The sequence below is a fragment of the Chiloscyllium punctatum genome, chromosome 10 (assembly GCF_047496795.1).
Source record: "Chiloscyllium punctatum isolate Juve2018m chromosome 10, sChiPun1.3, whole genome shotgun sequence".
Taxonomy (NCBI): Eukaryota; Metazoa; Chordata; class Chondrichthyes; order Orectolobiformes; family Hemiscylliidae; genus Chiloscyllium; species Chiloscyllium punctatum.
The window spans coordinates 85,078,793-85,103,280 of NC_092748.1; the positions used below are offsets into that span (position 1 = coordinate 85,078,793).

At 39.7% G+C, this 24,488-nt stretch overlaps 1 protein-coding gene across 1 annotated transcript in view; it reads right to left on the reverse strand.

Annotated features, from left to right (window-relative positions):
- LOC140482359 (histamine N-methyltransferase-like) overlaps window positions 1–19,583 on the reverse strand; it is a 36,421-nt gene extending 16,838 nt beyond the window's left edge. The window contains exons 1-3 of the mRNA XM_072579711.1: window positions 19,420–19,583; window positions 11,782–11,837; window positions 2,185–2,292 (exon numbers count right to left, since the gene is read on the reverse strand). Of these exons, the coding sequence (XP_072435812.1) occupies window positions 2,185–2,292; window positions 11,782–11,837; window positions 19,420–19,556 (301 nt within the window). The 5' untranslated portion in view covers window positions 19,557–19,583. The remainder of the gene's footprint in view (window positions 1–2,184; window positions 2,293–11,781; window positions 11,838–19,419) is intronic.
- Window positions 19,584–24,488: the final 4,905 nt, after the last annotated feature.

The following is a 24,488-nucleotide window of genomic DNA, read 5'->3' on the forward strand; positions in this document are numbered from 1 at the left end:
CTCAATATAATTCCTGGATTCTTATCACTGAGTTCATAATTCACTGTTTGAGCTCAATGGGATGCATCATAATTCCAGCATGACTATAGCAAGGAGTCATTTAATCAAAATATCTTTTCTTGTACTTTTCTTGTGCCTAGCCAATTGTGGTACAGCGCACTGAGATAGTGATCCGGGTCATCTTGGATTAGGGTGGCTGCCCCTGAGGTTACTTGCTCCTTATCTCAAAGATAGGCTCTTCAACTCTATCCGCTGGAGTGCTCCTTTACTTATATCTGCACACAGTAGTTTACCCAGTACAGATCTCCAATGAGGAATCTAAGATTCCTCTCTCCAATATTCAGGTTTACACTGGTAGCCTCAGACTTGTGGATATCAAACTCACGTGACCAGTTACATGACAATAATTTACATAGATCTTATCGTACTACATCTTCCCTCAGGTTTCTCTCTACTTGATTTAAATTATTCCAGTGGTTTGATTTTACTTAATTACATAGTCTGTGTAATCATTAACATCAATACTGTCATTGCCAATGTTCTCACCCGCCCTCAGTGTGGATATGACTCCCAGCATTCCTGGTCTTGAGGTGAAGCCCGGGCTTGGTTAGAAGGACTAAACTGTTACTTCCCTATTTTTCTAATTCATTACTGGACTTTTTATATTTGTTCTATTTTTTTCCAAAGAATTTGTACTTATGAAGTAGCTTCAGGCTTCCTATCCCTTAAGCAGGCTGCCTGTCCTGGTTTTAAGATTGACTGTTTCCACCCTCGAGTTATAGCATCTCAACAACTTTGTGAATTTTCTTGAGTTATTTTACTTTCTGTTAGTTTTCAGACATTTTGTTGAACTTGAGGCTGTGTTGTACTGGTAAATATTCATTATTCAGTGGTGCTGTTCTTTAACTGATTAAAACCAATTCTAATGCATCAGTACCTTTTCTGTGCAACTGAACTTTTGTTTATTCTAGACTGGCATCTCTTCTTTAAGTGAGGTCAAAATTGTGTGACTAATTCCATCATATTTACATAAACATCCTTATACCAGACTTAAGTCAATTCTCTATTTTTATCTTTATGTTTCATCTGTGCTAACACAAAACTTCTTTACATATACATAGAAATGCAAAGGCACCTTCAGATAACATGAAGCTAAGGAAAGAATGTATTTTCAGGCATGCAGGAATGGTGAAGCCTTGAGAATGACTCTGCTCAGGCTTTGGGCAGGATGGACTTTGCAACCTCACCAAAAGCTTCCTTTCAACATTTAATGCTGCACAACATCACATGTGTCCAACAGGTACTTCCTCTCCAACAACATTGCCACCCCAACAGACCTCACACCCGGAGGGCTTGACGCATTCCTGTACCTGGACCACTGGGACTTCTTACAGTCTCACCGAATGGACTAGAAAGCTGCTGGTAAACCTGAGTGGAAACTCTCTGAGGTGTGACTTCTTCTAGAGAGAGGGGCTGAAACCCCAGATTCATGTAATTAGTGACCCTTGGAAGGCTAAACTGATCAATTGTTAAAAGGGAAACACTGCCATCCTAGAAGTCCTGGCCATTGGGTATTGATCCCACAAACAATGATGTGGATGGGCAATGTGAACCCGTGTTCCCATATCTCTCTTTGATTTCTTCTGTCCAGGTTCTATGCAATTCACTTCAAAAACCTTTCCAGATGGTTAATTCCGGATCATAATAAAAGGAAATGGAATGTAGAGAGTACCTTTGATCAGCCCATATGTCCCCTAGCAAATGTTGAAAACTGCTCATGAATGACTTTACAATGCACATTTTCCAGGAAGATGCTGCAGTTTTTTACTTCTGACCATAGTTCAGAGCTGTCCCCATTTGTTTGTAACTGATTATACAAAATCTCAGGCTATTGGGCTGAAACATTGAATTTGAAAAACAATATCTTATGAATTATAATGAGCATGTTCATTGAAGATAAGAATTCATGAATGATTAACTTATCTTTGCCAAAATTGGTTACCAGCCATCTTTGCATTATATACTGTAACTACGTTTTCCATGATCAATTGAAAAAATGTTATGCCTCTTCTACTCGTGGGCATGGTCAGAAACAGATCAAAGATGAGTTCACACTTCAAGTAAAACTGCTGTATTTGTCTAAAAGCACATATTGAATATCAGCATTTAATGTTAAAAGGTCACCTTTGTACTTGGAGATGAGTCCAGCATTAGGTTCCACCACTTCATTGTGAATTGAAACACCTGGATACTTGGAATGAATTTTCTCAAGAATTGCCAAGTCCATTTCACCTGAATGAAGAAATAGAAAATTGCTTAATATTTACTTCCAAATGTTCATTAAGTCAACCTTCCAATTGAAATATTTAAGCTGCAGTAAAACTGCTAGAATTTCACTTGTTCATTTCAAATATATCATACCATAACTGCCAATTGAGTAGAGTTCAAGATCAACATGTTCCTACAAAAATGAAGGATAATAATTGCAAGATGCAGGAATGTCAGACGATTACAAGCATTGTGAGTTTGGTCAAAAAGTAAAAGGAGGCATAGGTAAAGTCCAGAAATCTGAAGCTAGACAGAACCTTCAAAGATGATAAAATAGCGGGAAAGAACTCAAGCAAGGAGTTAGGAGGGTTAAAATGGACCATGAGATGTCCTTGGCATACAGGATTAAGGAAAAAAAAATGCATTCTACACATACACAAGGAACAAGAGTTTAGCTAAGTGAAGGGTAGGTTAACTCAAGGGGGTAAGGAGGGAATTTATTTGTGAAGCTGGAGAAATGAAATATTTTGTAATTGCATTCACAAAGGAGAATGACATGATGGTTGGTGAGTCCAGAGAGCAATATGTTGATATTCTAGTCATGTTGATATTAAAAAGGTGGGTGATTCCAAAAGCGTCAAGATATGCCAGTTGTTATGACACAGAGTAAACTCTCCTGCTTAATTTAAAACCAGCCATAGACAAAGGATTTATCCCATGCAGTAATCTGTGAAAAATCAATTGGCCAAGAACTAGTTAAAGTAAGGATTAACAACGTTATTTCTTAAAGTATAACAAAAGAATAATTAACTAACAACTTTTTATGATTCCTTACTCTGACCTATCTTTTACCTTCCCTTCTATGATACTTGCCCAATAAAACTCCCAATTACGATTTACAAAACAAAACTTCTAATCTCAAAACCAGGCAGCTTTAGGTTCTCTTCTGTATTTCAGTCTTCTTTTCTTCTCCTTGGGGACTCTGTTTCATAGGTTACTGATCAATAAAGGCATTTCTAAGAGAGCTATTTTTCTAGGCTGCCTTTTTACATGTTGGTAGCTTGGCAGGTCTCCTCTCAACTGTTCGATTTTCCTCAGTCTTATACCCCCAAAGCATCAGATTGTGTCATTGGCTTTTAAGATTGTCAATATACTAAATTCAAACTTGATTGAAGTTTGGCACTTTTTGGAGTATAATTTAAACTGATTGGCGTAATTCAAATCTGGTTCATCATTTCTAGGCAACCAGCTAACTTAGATTTTGACCAAGTGTTACATTGTTACTTTATTAAGAATGCTTGGTGCTGTCAAGTAGCTCTACCAGCTTTTAACTTTCTTAAAGGTGCAGTGCACCCACATCTTCGTAAGTCAATCCCCAGGACCAGTTGGGATCTATCCCAGAATTCTGAGGGAGTCAGGTGAGTTAATTACTGTGGTCTTATTCAAAATTTTTATGTCCTCATTTGTCACAGGAGAAGTCTCAGAGAACTGGTGAATTGCCAATGTTGTGGCATTGTTTAACAGGGATGATGCGCAAGATTACAGGCCTTTAAGCCTTAAGTCATTGGTAGGAAAATTATTGATAAAGATTCTTAGTGAAAGCATTTACTCACATATGGAAAAATAAAAAATTATTAGAGACAGAGACCATGGCTTTGAGTAGGTAAATTTGATTGAGTTTTTAAACGAAGTTGCAAAGATGATTGGTGAGGCAGGATTGCAGATGTTGTCCACGCGGCCTTTAGTAAGGCCTTTAACAATGTCCCTTATGGCAGGCTGATGCAGAAGTCACATGGAATCCACAGTGAGCTGTTAAGTTGGGTACAGAATTGGCTTGCTCACAAAAGACAGACAGTAATTGTGGGAGTGTTTTTCTAATTGGAGATCTGTGATCAGTGGTGTTCTGCCTGGATCAGTGCTGGGACTCCTGTCATTTATAATAATATACATAAATGATTTGGAAGAGAATGTAGATGGACTTATTAGTAAGTTTACAGTTGACACAAACAGTGGGGCGGGGGTGGGGGGTGGGAAGCTGTGGTTAGTGAGGAGGATTGCCAGACGATACAGTAGGATCTCGATAAGCTGGAGAAATAGCAGATGGAATTTAACCAGACAGTTGCGTTTTGAAGATCTATTGCAGGAGGAAAGTATACAGTAAATGTCAGAGCACTGAGAAGCATTAGCATACAGACTCAAAATGAAAACTGAGGTATATGTATGGATTAGGAATCTGAAGACGGACAGAGCTTTGAAAGTGGCAAGGCAAATGGATATGGTGGTCAAGAAGGCAAATACCTTGCATTCCTTCATTAGTCAAGAATAAAGATTGACAAGTTGTAGAATTTTAGTTAAGCGACATTTGGAATATTGTGTGCTGTTCTGGTTGCCATATTACCAGAAGGATGTGGAGGCTTTGGGGAAGGTACAGAAAATACTTGCCAAGATATTGCCTGGTTTGGAGGATATAAGATATGAGGAGGGATTAGTCAAATGTGATATTTTCTCGCTTGAATATCAGAGACTGACAGGTGACCTGAGTGAAATTTACAAAATTAGGAGAGGCATGGATAGAATGGATAGTTGGAGAGTTTCTTACAGGTAAATAGTGTCAATTATTAGGTGACATAGATTTAATATAACGTTTAAAGGAGAGACAAGATTTACATACAGACAATGCCAAGTGCCTGGAACACACTGCCAGAGGAGTTTGTAGAAGCAGAGACAATACTATTTTTAAGAGCCATCTTGGCTGACAAATGAATAGACAGACAATAGACGGAAGAGATTAGAGTGGTGCTGGCAAAGCAGAGCAGGTCAGGCAGCATCCGAGGAGCAGGAAAATTGATGCTTCAGGCAAAAGCCCTTCATCACCATTCCTGATGAAGTGCTTTTGCCCAAAACATCGATTTTCCTGCTCCTTAGATGCTGCTTGACCTGTTGTGCTTTACCAGCACCACTCTAATCATAACTCTAATCTCCAGTGTCTGCTGTAGCCATCTCTACCTAGGCAATAGAGGGATACTGACTATAGAGGGGCAAAAGATTTTTCGTTTGTTAAGGCATCATGTGTCAGCACAGTTTTGATAGGCGAGGAGTCTGTTGCTGTGCTGTTTGCTCTTTATTTGAGGCCCTTTGAGACCATCCTGCCATTCAGTGAGATCATGACTGATTTTCTACTTCAACATGATTTTACTGCGCTGTAATTGTTTCCCACAAAGTTTTTAATTTTCAGGAATCTATTTGTCTCAGGCTTGAGCATGGTCAATGATTAAACTTCCAAATATTTCTCTTCCAAATATTTACCACCCTCTGAGTGAAGAAATTCACTTATTAAATATAATGAGGAAAATATAAAGGAATATATTATATTGTTAATACAAAGGAAACCTGAAAGAGTTTTTAGATATATAAAGGACAAAAGAGAAGCAGAAGTGGCTATTGGGCCTCTGGAAAATGATGCGGGAGAGATAGCAATGGAGAACAAGGAAATGGCTGAGAAACTGAACAATTACTTCATGTCAGACTTCATGGTGGAAGTTCCATGGAGAAGGTGCTAGAAAAACTGAATGGCCTGAAGATGGATAAATCACCTGGACCAGGAGATAGCTGAAGCAATCGTTGAGGCATTAGTTGTGATCTTTCAGGAATCACTGGAATCAGGGAGGGTCCCAGAGGACTGGAAAATCGCTAATGCGACACCCTTGTTTAAAAAGGGAGTAAGGCAAAAGATGGAAAATTACAGACCTATTAGCCTAACCTCAGTCGTGGGTAAGATCCTGGAATCCATTGTGAAGGATGAGATTTCTGAATACTTAGAAGTGTATGGAAAAATAGGGCAAAGTCTGCTTGGCTTTATCAAGGGGAGATAATGCTTGACAAATCTGCTAGAATTCTTTGACGGAGTAACGAGTAGGTTAGACCAAGGAAAGCCAATGGATTTTATCTACCGGACTTCAAGAAGATCTTTGACAAGGTGCCACACAGGAGTAAGACAAGGCCCATGGTGTTACAGGCAAGGTACTAACATGAATAGAAGCTTGGTTGATTGGTAGAAAGCAGAAAGGGAGGATAAAAGAATCCTTCTCAGTATCACAAGTGGTGTTCCGCAAAGCCCAATTGGGACCACAACTTTTCACTTTATACATTAACGATATAGATGAAGGAGGGCATTATGGCTAGGTTTGCAGACAAGACAAAGATAGTAGACAGACTGTAGCATTGAGGAAGTGGGGAGGCTGCAGAAGGATTTGGACAGGTTAGGAGAGTGGGCAAAGAAGTGGTAGATCTAGTCCAGGATGCTGCCAAGGTAAACTCACAATTGAGTCGGTAGCTAGGTAGGCAAGTGTAACGATGCAATTCGTTTTGAGAGGACTTGAATATAAAAGCAAGGATGTACTTCTGAGGCTCTATAAGGCTCTGGTCAGACCACATTTGAAGTATTATGTGCAGTTTTGGGCTCCATATCTCAGGAAGGGTGCACTGGCCTTGGAGCATGTTCAGAGGAAGTTGACAAGAATAGTCTAAGGAATGCAAAGCTTAACATATGAGGAACGTTTGTGGTCTATACTCGATGGAGTTTAGGAGGATGAGGGGGGATCCAATTAAAACATACAGAACACTAAATGGCCTGAACAGGGTGGATGTTTGGAAGATGTTTATATTGGTAGGAGAGACTAGGACTCAAGGGAATAGCTTTTGAGTAAAGGGACATGTTTTAGAACGGAGATAAGGTGAAACGTTGTTAGCCAGAAAATGGTGAATACATGAAATTCATTGCCACAGAACACTGTGGAGTCCAGGTCATTGAGTATATTTAATACTGATATAGATTAGTTCTTAAGTATCCAGGGGATTAAGGGTTACAGTGAGAAAGTAGGAGAATGGGTTTAGAATCTTATCAGAGAGGAAAAAGTGAAGACTGCAGGTACTGGTGATCAGCCTCAAGAGTGTGGTGCTGGAAAAGCACAGCAGGTCAGGCAGCATCCCAGGAGCAGGAGAATTGATGTTTCAGGCATAAGCCCTTCATCAGAAATGATTCCTGATGAAGGGCTTATGACCGAAACATCGATTCTCCTCCTCCTCAGATACTGCCTTCCCTGCTGTGCTTTTCCAGCACCACAATCTTGACTGAGAAACTTATCAGCCATGATTGAATGGTGAAGTAGACCCGTTTGGTTGAATGTCCTAATTTCTGCTCCTATGTCTTACAATCTATGATCTAAGGCAGATTGCAAGGGTGGAATAGCCCTGAGCACTGAACGTTATGGTCAATACGGTGGGATACAATGTGAAGAGCTTGTTGATGTCAAGAGCAAAAGGTCTTATTTTATAACCAAATATTGAATGATGAAACAAGGTTCTTGCTAGTGAGTGGTGCAAAATCTATTTGCATGTATTAACATGCTTTAATATCTCATTACTACCTAATCTCACCCGACTTTGATATAGTTCCCAATTTTCCAGCTGCCAGATAGAAATTAAACAGTGACAGATCGCAATGTGAAAGTCAGTCATTTCCTGGCAATGCAGCCCTCCTCTTGCTTCCCACAACCTCCTTCTTGGATGTCAGTCATCAACATCTGAGGGCAAACATCAAGGGCTGTGAACTCAGACACCACCACCCCCCTGCACAGAATCAGGCATCTGGACAAATGTGAGAGAAAATTGGCATACAATACAGCAGGTATTAGGGAAGAAAGTGAAACATAGGTCTTTATTTCACAGAGCATTAAATATAAGACTACAAGGTCTTATATTTGTGGGCGGCACAGTGGCATGGGCAGCACAGTGGCACAGTAGCTAGCGTGGGTGGCACGGTGGCACAGTGGTTAGCACTGCTGCCTCACAGAGCCAGAGACCCGGGTTCAATTCCCGCCTCAGGCGACTGAGTGTGTGGAGTTTGCATGTTCTCCCCGTGTCTGTGTGGGTTTCCTCCGGGTGCTCTGGTTTTCTCCCACAGTCCAAAGATGTGCAGGTCAGGTGAATTGGCCATGCTAAATTGCCCATAGTGTTAGGTAAGGGGCATGAGTGGGTTGAGCTTCGGCAGGTTGGTGTGGACTTGTTGGGCCGAAGGGCCTGTTTCCACACTGTAATGTAATCTAATCTAATCTAATGTTTTTAAAAGGTGCCAGTTAGACAACAGCTGGAGTATTGTGAACACTTTTGTTCCCCTTATCTAAGATATACTTGCTTTGGAGGCTCTCCAGAGAAGGTTAATTCTAGGTATGGAGATATGAATAGATCTCAGGAGCCAAGGCTGCAAAAGGTATGTGGAGAAAGCTGGAAACAGTGTACTGGGTTGGATGATCAGCTAATGGCAGAACTGGATTAATGGGTTGAATAGACGACACCTGCTCCTGTTTTCTCTATTTGTATGTTTCTGTAAAGGGTTTGCCTTCTGAGAGGTTATTTTTGTCTTTTTTTTCTTAAGCGAGATTGTAAGGCAGAGACGCAGAGTTAGGAGAAAGGACTGCAGATGCTGGAGATCAGTGTCAAGAAGTGTGGTGCTGGAAAAGTACAGCCGGTCAGGCAGCTTCCGAGGAGCAGCAGAGTTGACATTTCAAGCATAAGCTCTTCCTCAGGAAAAGGCACAGAACTGGCTAGTTAAGACCACTTCACTAACCTCCTTGGGAGACCTTAGGGTTTTTATGAACAGGAAAAGTGAGGACTGCAGATGGTGGGGTTTTTATGAACAGCCTAAATGATTAGCTTTCAGAATAAACAGCTTTCATAGATTAGGGCTTTGGGGTTTTGGTTTTCAGGAGCATCAGAAACTATTGGGGTCTCAACACAGTTGAAAGCTTCAGTGAATGTCTCCTAGCTGTTACTCTCTCTGAAATTTCTCTTGATCTCTTTTTTCCTGGATTGGAGAACTGCATGTGAGAATCTGTGCTTGAATTTTCTTTTTTTGCCAAGGGATGTGTTTAAAGGATGTTACTGTATAGGAACATTTAATTAATGATAGTTACTGTATCTATTAATCTGTTAAATTTTCCAAAAGAGTTGTTATTCTAAATTCATCTTTCTTTGGTTATATTTTAACAGCAATGTTCAAGTAAATTTTGTTTTGCTTAACATCATTTAACTAGTCACATTTTATCTGGAACAGATGCTTTACACTTGCCTTTAAAATAAGTAAAGGCCAGGGTCTTGGCTACCTTCCCAAAATATCTTAAGAGGTCCAGGACAAATTACGATGCCTGTTGTCCAGATTAAAATCCCTAATTCCAAATTGGGTTTAGGATTGTTGAACTCAAAGGCTTCATAGAGAGGAGGTGAAGTTAGAAGGTTGGCTTAATGAGGGTAGTGATGACGAGCAAACCCATCGTAGTCAAAGGCCTGGTGGGGATCCATTTAAGTATGCCCAAGCTCTGCCTAAAATCAACGAGAAAAATGTAGAAGCCTTTTTCATTTCATTTGAGCAAGTGGCTAAACAAATTAAATAGCCAGTGACTATGTGGATATTGTTGATCGAAGCAAAGTTAGTAGATAGATCTAGTGAGGTCTTTGAATCACTATCAGAGGAGATTTCTGGGGAATATATTGAGGTGGAAAGTGCCATCTAGAGTGCTTACGAGCTAGTGCCTGAAGCCTACAGACAACATTTCAGGAATCTGAGGAGGGACCCTGGTCAAACCTGTGTGGAGCTTGAAAGGATCAAACAAAATAATTTTGGTAATTGTAATTATAATTATAAGGGCATTGAAAATTAGTCATTCATTTAACAGTCTTAGAGAAACAATTATTTTGGAGGGGTTCAAAAATTCACTTCATGAAGGAGGAAGAACTCATGTAGGAAAGTGGAGCATTAAAACCACAAAACGAACAGCTGAAATGGACGGTGATTATGAGTTGGTTCATAAATCAAAGCTTGGCTTCCGACATCAATTTCAATCCATGAGGGATGGAAATTGTGGAAAAGAGAAATGCTCAGGTGGTAAGGAAAAAGGAGATCATATTGAAACTAATGAAGGTAGTTTCCCACAGGGTAAAAAGGAAACCCATGAGGGGAAAAGAGAAGTATAGAAGCTCAGGTGTTTTCACTGTAACAAAATAGGCCACATGAAGTTGCAGTATTGGTGGTTTAGAAAAAAGACTGGGAAGACGGATGTGGGATTCACAGGATAAGCGAATGAATTTTGTTGAAGTGGTAAAGGAAATCACAGTGAAAGCTAAAAGGCTGCAACATAATGTACAACCTGGCTGAGATAAAAGTGTCAGATTGCCTTAAACAATTTACTTGCAAGGGTAAGGTTTACTCATACATGCCAGAAGGGCTTAGAGTCAACGTAATGCATATGTAATGCAGTGTACTAATAACATAAGACTAAAGATTTTTAAAATTGCAACCACCTTTTGTGCATTGGTAATTCATTTTTTTAAGGGAGAGGTGTGATGATGCTATGGCTTTACACTTTCCCTGTGTTGGCATGGGTTTCCTTTGGGTGCTGTAGTTTTCTCCCACTGACCAAAGATGTACAGATTAGGTGGGTTGGCCATGATGAATTGCCCATTGTGTCCAGAGATGTGCAGGATAGGTGGATTAGCCATGGGAAATTCAGGGTTACAGGCATAGAGTGGGAGGTGGGACCTGGTGGGATGGTCTTCAGAGGGACAATGTGAAACCAATGGTCCAATGCCCTACTTTCATACTGAAGATTCCATAATTCATAAGAAGATTTCTTTTGCCATGTAATTTTAGCAAGTTCCACTTCAAATTCAAATTTGATTTGCTTTTTCTATCTAATATTTATTAAGAAGTTTATAAAGATCTATGGGTAAATTTTGACATTGGTTGATTCACAGGTTAACAAATTAGTTAGGACCAAATTACTGCAGATGCTGGAATCTGAAAGCAATAATTCTAGAGATCACAGTGGGTCAGGCAGCACCCAAGGAGAGAGAGAGAGGGAGAGAGAGAGCAAACTGTCATTTTGAGTCTAGATGACACTTCACCAGAGCTCAAGTGAAGTGTGAAGGGGCAGCATTAATGCACTGGGAAGGGCTGTTGGTGTGCTGAGGGAGAAAGATATTGATAGCTCAGATTAAGTGATTGGAATGTGAAAATGACAGAACCACAGTTTGTCTAACTGCCAGACTGGAAAGAACAGGGTAGTTATTAGTTATTGCAAAATGCAAAATTAGCTGCAATTAAGCTGTTGTTGATTTTGCCGGTAACATTATATTCCATTGCTCCATGTGAAGTTTTTTGCTTATTCCCTTGTAACAATATGATGCAATAGAAATCTTGAGCAGATTTCCATGGTGACAATGGTAATAGCATAACCACAGCTATTTGCTGGAGCCTCAGTGCAATTGTATGTCACTCAGGCAATTAACTGCCGAGTATCAGAGCTTTCGTCCTTTTAAGGATTCCCGTGCATTATTCTTGTGCTTCCTACAGAATAAAATATAGAGAGTCTATCAACATTTAATACTTGATCTGTTTCTTTATATATCACAGTAAATGTATAATTGAATACGGAATAATGGCGACGGAATAAGGCCTACCTGAACCACTTCCTATCCCCAGCACATTTAGACAGGAGACTCCTCTTTTCCCAATACTGTAAATAAAGAAAATCTTCATTTTGAATATACATTAACTAACTTATATGATATTTCTAACACCAACGTAGGTCTTAATTTTAACATTCAAATGATAAGCTGTTGATTTATGCACCTGCAAAGCTAAAAGTGTCAAATTGTGCAAACAATGCCACTAATTGTGAACAAGAAAATAGTCTGAATTTAGCAACAGTAACAGACTGTCAGCGTTCATCATTACTCAACTGAAATTAATTGCAATGGAGACCGCTCATCAATTAAAATAGAAATGCCAAGTTCCTGTCACTAATTCTGTGCATTTGGAGATGCTGCGTTATTCAATAATGCAATAAATTAGAAATTATTTCATGGATGAAACAGTCTTCCACTCTTAGTATTGTAGTAAACCCTTTGGAAAAGTTATATTTTTGTTTTATTTAGGTGTAACTGAAATTTTACTGACTTAACACACTTGCACTTAATTGCCAGGCAGCATCACTAAATTTGTAAGTTTAATCTTATATTTGTTGACTGTAAAATTGACATTGTGACAAGAAAATTAATGTATATTTTATTTTTCAAACGTTGTGATATTTTAGCTTCCATAGTAATCCCTTGTGTATGTCCCAACAATTTATTCCACAATCTCTAATATTTAAATGTTATTCCATCTCCAGCTTTTTCATCTTTTCTTCATGCTCAAATTGTTTAATTGCCACTCAATACTAACTGGTTTCAATGTTTCACTCTCCAAAGCACCTGATCCTTCCTCCAGTTCCATTAAGCCAAAACGTTGTGCTGGAACCTCAGTTATTTCTGCCATGCTAGCTTTTGCAGGAAATTCTAAATCTAACTTACATGACAATGGAATTAACCTGATTTTTATTCTGTCATAGAGTCACAGAATCATACAGCACAGAAACAGATCCTTAGGTCCAACCAGTGGGACACAGCTGCTTCCTGACAGAAGTCTTTGGGAGTTTCTTTGCCATTATTCTTTGGGTAGAAATAATGTACAAGTGTATGGGGCAAAAGCAGGATATCATCACTAAGCAATGACACTTATTTCAAAAGCCAGTGCAGATACAATAGGCCAAATGGCCTCCTTCCACATTGTAACACTTCCTGTGATTGCTTTTGCAGTAAAGAACCTGGTGTTCCCTTTAATTCATGATCATTCCATACCCAATTTTTTTTGTATATTACATAATAATCCTTAACGATTCCCCAATCTCTTATCACCACTCCCTTGGAAAGCACATTGATATTGAACCCTAATTATTCTTGGGGTCTTCACAAAAAATAAAAAAAACAAATTACCCAATTTTAATGTCTGATTAACTCAGGTAAAGAGGAAAAACTGACCAGGTTTCTATACATAAAAAGAAACCACCATTTGTTGCACATAGATAAGTTCCCATGACAGGCAAATAAAACATCAATGATCAATTTATACTTCTACTAACTTACAATATAACTCTTTCTTAAATGCTACAATTACATGCGGGCAAATAAGCAGAGAAAAATATTAGGAAAAACAGTTATGTGACACAAGTCCAAAGGATTCAATGAGATTGTTCTAATCTCTGATCTTCTTATTTAAAATACTTTTGGTTCTTTGCAATAGAAACAGGGTACTAGACACATTAATTTTTCAGGCTCTCAGCCCTGTTTAGAGACAAGAACTTAATAGCAAATAGAGTGCTGCGGCCTTCACAAAGCTGAACTTCAAAATTTACAAGCTAGTGTTAAGACTGAGTAATTTTGGTGTTGAGACTGAGTAATTTTAGTTCCAGACATACCTGTGATTTTTGCCTACTCAACTCTAGAAAGAATTGTTGAATGTAGGAAATGCACATCACAGTTGCTGAAGAAGCAGAGGCAGGAAGCATTTGAGACATTTTAGAAAAACTGTGAGAAGTAAAAATACTATCCATCTGTTAAAGTTTTAGATTTGTACAAGTTTCCAAAGACCAGTATTAATTACAGATTTATGTATTTTAGTGTTTGCATGCTTGTGGATTCTCATAAAACATCTCCAAAAAAGATTACTATAAGGTGTCAATGAAATATCAACTTGAACTATAAACTTATGGTCTTACTGGGAAGTGTTCTGTGTATAGTTGGATGTGCTGTCATTTTAAGAGTGCTGGTCGGGTGACCTGGAGGAGCAGAGCTTGGGTCCAGTCTAGAACTGGCTGTGGACATGTGTGCACTGTAAATAAAGTGTTCCTGTTCAGATTTATCATTTATCTACCTGGTTCCAAAGGAAGAATCAACATACAAACTGGCAATGAGAGGGGATCTGAATCTGACACCGCCTGGAATTCGGAAATGGGATAAGGAGGTAACATTGAGGGAAGTGTTTGAGAGGGGACTTGGGCCATGGTTGATGCCAGGAAGGAAGATAATATTGCAGAGCTGGCCTCAGGTGGCTGTTGGGCCAATGGTTGAAGAAGTAAGCATGCACCAGGGAGCTACTGGAGTCATTGCAGACAGTGGTCTCGAAGGGACTCGGGCTGTGGGCAATGTCAAGAAGAACGATGCTCTCGCACAACTGATGAGGGAGTGGTCGATGTAGGACTCAGTCTGCAAACAGCTGTTCGACCCAAGAAGGAAAGATTCCCGCCAACAGGAAGACGAAATGGCCTTACCCAGCAGCAGCAACACAGGGCAACAACAGCCAACTAGAGAGGGATGTACCTGCAGAACAGCCAGAGTTTCCAAGAATCCCTATAGATGCCACTAGAAAAGGTTCCTGAGATGAGGTGATGAATTTTTAGGAATTGCCATCCCCCTGAGAGACTGATCATGTCAGTGGAAACTTCGGGTAGGTTGTTTTCTTTTTCAATGTTTTTTTTGGATATATTACAGATGATGCATTTGTATTAACTACAGTGCTTGCATAATAGTTATAGTTGGTGTATGTTTAATCATGGGAGTTTTAAACTAATGGATGAAGGGTGTTATATATGCAATTGGATGTGCTGCCCTTTAAGAGAGGTGGTTATGTAACCCAGAAGAGTAAAGTTTGGGTCCCATCTGGGACTATCTGTGGAGGTGTGAGGATTCTCCTGTTCAGATCTACTATTCGTCTCCCTGGTGTATAATTTCTTGATTAACCTTCCACTTTGTGAAGACATAGGTAAATTACTCGATAAGAACCCTATCCATATCCTCATCTTAAATTATCTTGTACATCTGTGATCAGCCCTACCTTTTCTTTGGTTATCCTCTTGCCCTCAATGTGCAACTCAATTGGGAATGACACACAGAAAGAAGATAATTAATCTCTGTCTCATTCCAGAAAAGCATAGCTTCATGGTCCAACTGAGCTTACTCCTGCACCTTGAAATGTTTTGAAAAATGTTAGGACTGCTTGTGGTTGAAGCAGAATAAAAGGGCTGTTGGAATGTATGGGGAAGATTTTTAGCTGAAGCAGAAACTTCCATAGTCTGATATGTAAAAATAAATTATAAGCGAGAGTAATAACAGCCTGTATAGATGGAGTACATCCAAAGTAACAAAACTAAGATAACATGAAAAGAGTCTTGTGAAATGCAGGCAATAAAATCCTGTTGAATGCAGGATTTGCTACTTGTTAGAGATGGTGTGACAAGGTAGATCCTTATGAAATGCTGATACAAGCCTCCATACTAGGCAGGTGCAAAGTCTGGTATTTATCGTGGGATAGAAAGCAAGTGTTGGACTTACATCAATTAAGATCCCTAATTAAATATAGCCACATGTCATGTATCAAAATGGAATTTTAAGTATATAACATAAAGTGATTTAATTGTATTCCTGTGATGACTGGATTCAAGAAGCACCAATATAACATGAAGTTGGGAGAAGTGAGAACTGCCCTTCAAACGGATTCATGAATTAAAATAGCATTCATTTACTGCAAGAGATTTCTACTCAATCTTTATTAAATTAATACAAAGCATAGTTATTGAATGCAATTTGAGGGCTTTTTGTTTGTTCAGTTAATGTAATGGCAGTTTCACTGTGCACGTACAGTCATAGGGTAGGTTGCTCTTCGGAGGGTCAGTGTGGACTTGTTGGGCCGAAGGGCCTGTTTCCACAATGTATGAAATCTAAACATGCCATTTAGTCCAATGAGTTCAAGCCAAATATAAGTTTAAGAAGGGCAGTAAAAACAAGCTAGGGAACTATAGACCTGTGAGCCTGACCTCAGTGGTGGGCACGTTGTTGGAGGGAATCCTGAGGGACAGGATGTACATGTATTTGGAAAGGCAAGGACATATTTGGGATAGTCAACATGGCTTTGTGCGTGGGAAATCATGTCTCACAAACTTGATTGAGTTTTTTGATGAAGTAACAAAGAAGATTGATGAGGGCAGAGCAGTAGATGTGATCTATATGGACTTCAGTAAGGCGTTCGACAAGGTTCCCCATGGGAGACTGATTAGCAAGGTTAGATCTCATGGAATACAGGGAGAACTAGCCATTTGGATACACAACTGGCTCAAAGGTAGAAGACAGAGGATGGTGGTGGAGGGTTGTTTTTCAGACTGGAGGCCTGTGACCAGTGGAGTGCCACAAGGATCGGTGCTGGGCCCTCTACTTTTTGTCATTTACTTAAGTGATTTGGATACAAGCATAAGAGGTACAGTTAGCAAGTTTGCAGATGACACCAAAATTGGAGGCATAGTGGACAGCGAAGAGGGTTACCTCAGATTACAACAGGATCTTGACCAGATGGGCCAGTGGGCTGAGAAGTGGCAGATGGAGTTTAATTCAGATAAAAAAGAGGTGCGGCATTTTGGGAAAGCAAATCTTAGCTGGACTTATACACTTAATGGTAAGCTCCTAGTGAGTGTTGCTGAACAAAGAGACCTTGGAGTGCAGGTTCAAAGCTCTTTGAAGGTGGAGTCGCAGGTAGATGGGATAGTGAAGAAGGCGTTTGGTATGCTTTCCTTTATTGGTCAGAGTATTGAGTACAGGAGTTAGGAGGTCATGTTGCGGCTGTACAGAACGTTGGTTAGGTCACTGTTGGAATATTGCGTGCAATTCTGGACTCCTTCCTATTGGAAAGATGTTGTGAAACTTGACAAGGTTCAGAAAAGATTTACAAGGATGTTGCCAGGGTTGGAGGATTTGAGCTACAGGGAGAGGCAGAACAGGCTGGGGCTGTTTTCCCTGGATCGTTAGAGGCTGAGGGATGACCTTATAGAGGTTTACAAAATTATGAGGGGCATGGATAGGATAAATAGATAAAGTCTTTTCCCTGGGATCTTGGAGTCCAGAACTAGAGGGCATAGGTTTAGGGTGAGAGGAGAAAGATATAAAAGACACCTAAGGGGCAACTTTTTCATGCAGAGGGTGGTACGTGTATGGAATGAGCTGCCAGAGGATGTGGTGGAGGCTGGTACAATTGTAACATTTAAGATGGGTATATGAATAGGAAGGGTTTGGAAGGAATTTGGATGGGTATATGAATAGGAAGGGTTTGAAGGGATATGGGCCGGGTGCTGGCAGGTGGGACTAGATTGGGTTGGGATATCTGATCGGCATGGCTGGGTTGGACCGAAGGATCTGTTTCCATGCTATACATCTCTATGACTCTTTAATCCCAAACTAAACTTGTCCCACCTGCCTGCTCCTGGTCGATATCTGTCTAAACCTTTCCCATTCATGTATCCATCCAAATGTCTTTTAAACTTTGTAATTGTACCTCCATCCATCACTTCCTCGGGAAGTACATTCCACACGTGAACCACCCTCTGCATAGAAAATTTGCATTTTATGACTTTTTAAAATGTCTCTTCTCTTACCTTAAAAATCTGCCCTCTAGTCTTGAAATCCCTCAGCATAGGGAAGAGGTAACTACCATTAACTCTATCTACACCTCTCATTATTTTATAAACTTCTATCAGGTCATCTCTCTACCTCCTGCACTCCATTGAAAGAAGTTCTAGTCTTTATAGCTTTTCGTTATCACTCAAAACCTCCATACTCAACAACATCCTGGTAAATCTCTTCTGAACTCTCTCGAGCTTAATAATATCCTTCCTATAACTGGGCAATCAGCACTGGACACAGTATTCCAGAAGAGTCCTCACCAACATCCTGTACAACCTCAATATGACTTCCCAACTCTTATACTCAAAGGACTGAGCAATAAAGGTAAGCATTCCAAATTACTTTTTAACTACCCCTGTTTACATGTAATGCAAACTTCAAAGAATTAAGTGCTTGCATTCCTCGGTCCCTCTGTTCTACAACAGCACCCAAGGCCCTACCATTAATTGTATAAGCCCCACCTTTGTTTTTTTTTGTACGAAAAGGCAATACCTCACATTTTTCCAGATCAAATTCCAATCTGCCATTTTTGAGCCCATTGTCCTATTTGATCAAGATCTCTTTGTAATCTTAAACAAAAACCTTCACTATCTACTATGCCACCAATTTTGTTGTCATCCACAAACCTCCTAACCATGCCTTCCATGGTCCCATCCAAGCCATTTATATAAATGACAAACAAAAGAGGAACACAACCAATCTCTGTTGAACAAAGTCGGTTACATGCCTCCATCATTACTCGCTGTCTCCTGCTGTTAAGTCAATTATGTATCCAATTGGCAAGCTCACCCGAATCCCATGTGGCCTAACATTACTGATTAGCCTACCATGCGGAACCTTGTCAAAGGCTTTACTAAGATCCAAATATACAACTGTACCATCATCAATCTTTTTGATTACTTCCTCAAAAAAATTCAAGCAAGTTTGTGAGACATGATTTTCCTCACACAAAACCATGCTGATGATTCCTGCTCAATTTTTGCCTCTAAGTGACCATAAATCCTATCTTTTATAATCACTCCAGCAAGTTACTCACAACCAAAGTGAGACTCAAAGATCTATTGTTCCCTGGTTTTGCCATACAAACTTTTTTAAACAATGTCAAGGTCAGAATATGGCTATTACAGAATGTAGATTACCTTTCTTCTCCTATGTTATAGCTTCACAAATTTTCTATTCACAAAATAATTGCCAGTAGCCAAATTGTCCAATCTCCTATAAATATGGATAAGCTCCTTTGTCTTATGGGTGAGCAAATATCCAAATATGAATGTGGCTAGAAAGTGTATGATTAAAATGAAGATTGAAATCCTTCCTTCTCGCACCCCTCATTCATAATGCCTCAGGTTCCACATTCAGGTCAGTAAATTTCTCTTTTTATTCATCCTCCTGCTGACTGGAAATCCTAAGGCCTGATTTTGTCAACTTGCTTCAAGGCAAACCAATCTGACTTTTAGCATCATGCAGCCAAGTGTTTTAGTTTCCAATTTTGCTGGATAATATACTTTAGGCAAGAAATCTCTCTGTCTTACTGCCTGCTCTATTAAAGGGGAGTAGTCCTGATACTTTCAATCTCTATGCCTGAATTTGTGAGACATCATTTTAATATTTTGAACAAGCATATCACCAACTATTGCAAGATGATGTGTGAATTTAGAAAAAGCATTACAAAGTAACGAACATAAATTTAAGGATAAGTACCTACTGAATAATAAAAAGACTATCCAGTTCATAGTCTGTTCTAATCCCTCAGGTTTGAACGTGACACCTTACCTGTTTATGATATCTGGTAGATCATTGTCAAAGAATTTTTTCATGCACTGATGTTCAGTGGAGCGTTCTAAAAAGAGTTTAAATGACTTCAAATACCGATCGTGAAATGAGGAGAGGGATTTCATCGATGACTCCATCTCTAGTTCCTTGCAGTTATGAAAGGTAACAGTTCAAATAACTGAGCTTTATTATCCAAAAAGAGGGCGTGTACATTCCATTGACCTCCCTCTAGTATTGTTTGCTGTTGAAGAAAATTACATTACACAATGTATGCTGTGTTCAATGACCTTTCTCAACTTCATCTTCCTGTCTTTGAGGCTTTTTTGGAGTAAACAGTCAACTATGTTTACTCAAAGAAGTAGCTGATCAGCACTTCCTGTTGGAGCGACATCAGAGTGATCTGAACACATGGAACTAAACCCTAAGGGTATGTTTGTTCCAAAATATGTTTTCCTTACCATCCTTTGCATATGATTAGTTTGTAAGTGCAATTAAAGTTTATTCCAGGGGTGTGGTGCTGAACTTGCTTCATGATGGCAATGTTTACCAGAATCAAAGGCAAATGTCAAAAAGCACAGGAAGTGAAGCCAGTGGCAGTAAGTGCTTTGATTTGCCAGACCCCAAAGGCTGAACTTTGCAAGGCAAACTGACTTTTGATCTAAGAGAACAGAACACTTGCCTGGTGTTTGTAATTGACAGCAATGCAGACCATTTCTAAATCAGAAGTCAGTCAGCGTGCCAGTGAGACAGCAGGCACAGTGGGGGAACAGTGGCACCCCGGTCATTGCTTCTTGTTTGTTATTACGTAAACTTCCACCTCAGTGCTAATCCTGCATAGCCAGCAATACTGAATGCCATGCTTCATGTAATTTGATTAACAAAGTGACCCGAGTGTCTTGACAGTAAGTCATTGAATGCAAAATGCTGATGCAGCATGCCAATAGGAGGTAGATTGTATGTTAGCCTTCATTCCAGAAGACTTGGAGTTCAGGAATAGTAAAGTTTTGCTTTAATCACGTAGAATCTTGGAAGCTGGAGTACAGTGTGCAAGTCTTTGTTTCCTTAGCTGAGGACAGATATTTTTGTCATTGAGGGAGTGCAACAACTGGTTAGCAAATATGTCCCACTGGAAAAACTGGGATTGTTTTTTCTCCAGTTTAGAAGAATGGGAGGTGATCTATTTGGAACCTAAAAACTGATAGGGTAGATGCAAGTAAGATGTTTCCCTTGTTTGAGGAATCCAGATCCAGGGAACACAATTTCAAAATAAGGAGGAAGCCACTTATGAACAAGAGAAGAGACTTTATTTCAAAGAGAGTCATGTGCCTTCAAAATAAGGATGAAGCCACTTATGAACAAGAGAAGAGACTTTATTTCAAAAAGAGTCATGTGCCTTTGTAATTCTCTACAACAAAGAATTGTGTTTATTCAAGTACTATCAAAGTCATATTTGGTAGATTTCTAAATGCTAACAACGTCAAGGGGTATGGGGTGATGCAGACAAAATATATTGAAGAGGATGATCAGTAATGATGACATTAAATGTCTGAGCAGCCTAGAAATATAGAAACATAGAAGATAGGAGCAAGAGGAAGCCATTCGGTCCTTCAAGCCTGCTCCACTATTCATCACGATCATGGCTGATCATCCAACTCAGTAGCCTAATCCTGCTTTCTCCATAATCATTGGTCCCATTTGCCCCAAGTGCAATATCTAGCTGCCTCTTGAATGCACTCAATATTTTGCCATCAACTACTTCCTGTGGCAATCAATTCCACAGGCCCTCCACTCTTTGGAGGAAGAAACATCTCTTCATCTCCATCCTAAATGGTCCACCCTGAATCCTCAAACTGTGACCCCTATTTCTGGATGAACCCAGCATCGGGAACATCCGTCTTGCATTACCCCATGTAGTCCTGTTAGAATTTGACAAGTCTCTATGAGATTCCACATGTCTGAACTCCAGCGAAAACAAACATAACCTAGTCAATGTCTCCTCATATGTCAGTCCCACCATCCCTGGAATCAGCCTGGTAAACCTTTGCTGCAATCTCTCGAGAACAAGAGCATCCTTCCTCAGAAAAGAACACCAAACCTGCACACAACGTTTTAGGTGTGGCCTTCCCAAAGCCATGTATAACTGCAACAACACATCCCTGGTCCTGTACTCGAAATCTCTCACAATGAAGGCCAACGTACCATTTACCTTCTTAACCACCTGCTGCACCTGCATGCTTACCTTCAGCCACTGCTGCACAAGGACACCCAGGTCACGCTGCACACTCACCTCTCCTAATTTACAACCATTCAGGTCATAATCTGGCTTCTTGCTTTTGCTTCCAAGGTGAGTATTCTCACATTTATCCAAATTATAGTGCATCTGCCATTGATTTGCCAATCACCCAATCTGTCCAGGTCATGCTGAAGCAACTCTGCATCCTTGTCACAGTTCACCCTCCCATCCAACCTGTATCATCTACAAACATAGACGTGTTACATTTTGTACCTTCATCCAAATCATTATTATACACTGTGAATAGCTGGGGTCCCAGCACTGATCCCTGTGGCACCCACTAGTTACTGCCTGCCAGCTTGAAAAGGACCCATTAATTCCTCCTCTTTCTTTCCTCTCTGCCAACCTGTTTTCTGTCCATCTCCCAATCCCATGCGCTTTAATCTTGCACAATAATCTCTTATGCAGGACTTTATTAAATGCTTTCTGAAAGTCCAAACATTCACATTGACTGGCTCCCTCTTGTTAACTATACTAGTTACATCTTCATAGAATTTCAACAGATTTCTCAAACATGATTTCCCCTTCATAAATCCAAATTGTCCTGATCTTTTCTTTTCCATAAGAATAGCCATTTTCAGGTAGTTTACCAAAACAGCAATCAGAGATTTCAATCTGAGTAAAGTTTAAAAATTGACTATTCTAGCTTGCAAATGTCAAAGAAACAGATGCTATCAAGGACAAAAAGAAATTGTCTTGGCTAACATGGTAAATCCATAAGATGATTTCAGGTATGCTGATATCACAGTTAATGTTAAGGAAAGTCATTGCATACTGAATACAGGGAGAGTGTATCCATTTTGTCAGATCAGTGGTTGAAACTTCAATGTCTTCCATTGGAAAGAATGACTAAACAAATCACTTGACAATGTGATGAAGCCATGGCTTTAAGAGGTGCAGATTATCCTGTCTTTTTTTTTGAAGAGAGGTTTTACGTCAGAGGGATCTCACTATTTGTTGAAAGTTGATAAGTTAAACAGCTTGTGAAGTTTTTGTTTGAATGTAGGAATACTGGAACCAGCCTGAATGGATGAAGTAAGCTTCCACAGAACCAGGACTTTTAGTTATGGTTTCAGTAGCTGCTGGAGTCTTGATGCAGGATTTAGAAGCTGCAATGTATCTCCCCTGGTACTCTCTCTCTCTGTCAGAGTTTTCTGTTGATGTTTTTCCTCATGGACTGGAGAATGGCCTGTCAATCTATTTTACTGAATTTTGCCTTTTGTCAAGAGTGTGCTTGTGGGATGTTACTATATTAGAACAGTTAATTAATAGTAGTTACTGTGTAAAATAGTTTGTTAAGCATTTCAATAGAGTTACAGCTAAGCTAAGTATTTTATTCTTTTGTTGCATTTTAACAGTAGTGTATTAATAAAATTTTGCTTCAAATACCGTTGTTTCACCAGTTAAATTGCATTTGACCTGCAACACGGTACACTTACCTTTAAAATGCGAAAAGGTTAGGGTTTAACTAATCCTTCTGAATATATTTTGAGGAGTTTGATCTGGTCCATAACAACACTTTGGCAGCACGGTGGCATAGTGGTTAGCACTGCTGCCTCACAGCACCAGAGACCTGGGTTCAGATCCCGCCTCAGGCAAATGACTGTGTGAAGTTTGCACATTCTCCCCGTGTCTGCGTGGGTTTCCTCCGGGTGCTCCGGTTTCCTCCCACAGTCCAAAGATGTGCAGGTCAGGTGAATTGGCCATGCTAAATTGCCCGTAGTGTTAGGTAAGGGGTAGATGTAGGGGTATGGGTGGGTTGCGCTTCGGCGGGGCGGTGTGGACTTGTTGGGCCGAAGGGCCTGTTTCCACACTGTAAGTAATCTAATCTAAAAAAAAAACACCCAGGACCACTTCCAGCAATGAAGAGTTTAATGTTTTACACCATTGGGGACAGAGCCTCTAGACAGTCCAGTACTTCCCAACCAAACAAAGGGAAACATACACATTATATACATTTGCTTTTAGCCAATCATGTTATTAATTGATTATACGCACCACCAAATCAGGTTAGTCATATAATTACATGGTCAGTCCATGGACAGCTCGTTCTTCCCATGATCTCATGAGGTTTACCAGACCTCCTTATTAATTATCCCTGAACCTATCCATCTTAATCAACCACATTCCAGGCTTAGCTCTGACATATACTGCCGTCCCTTGCTGACAGGAAGGGGAATTCTTTTATCTGCTTTAAAAAGAATGTCCACAAGAATACAGTTAAATCACTTCATACTGTATACTTAATTTTTTTAACGTATGACATGTGGTTACAATTTAACTGATGGAGTTCAAACCCTTGCCTTCTATCCCATGATAAATACCGGACTTTGCACCAGCCTGGTATGGAGGAGTTTTGTACTTGCTTAATCTTGTTACCTTTGATATAGTCCTTCCATGAAGGTTACAATTACTCAAGCTTATAATTTAACTTTACATATCAGACTATGGAAGCTGCTGCTTCAGCTAAAATTCTTCCCCAGCCATTTTCAGTCAGCTGACAGCCACTTTCAGCTATTTTATATTGCCTCATTCATGGGTAGCCCAATATTTTCCAATACATTTTAATGGATACCAGAAAGCAGAATAAGCATTAAAGCTAGATGTTAGCTATACTTGTATGCATTGAGACAGAGATTAATTATACCCTGTATGTCATTACCAATCAACATCATGGGAACTAATTAAACAGAGCTTCATGTAAAGCTTTGGACATTATTTGTTTTATCAGTTTTAAGAGATACAATTGACTCTTTCGCAGAAAACCAGATTACAT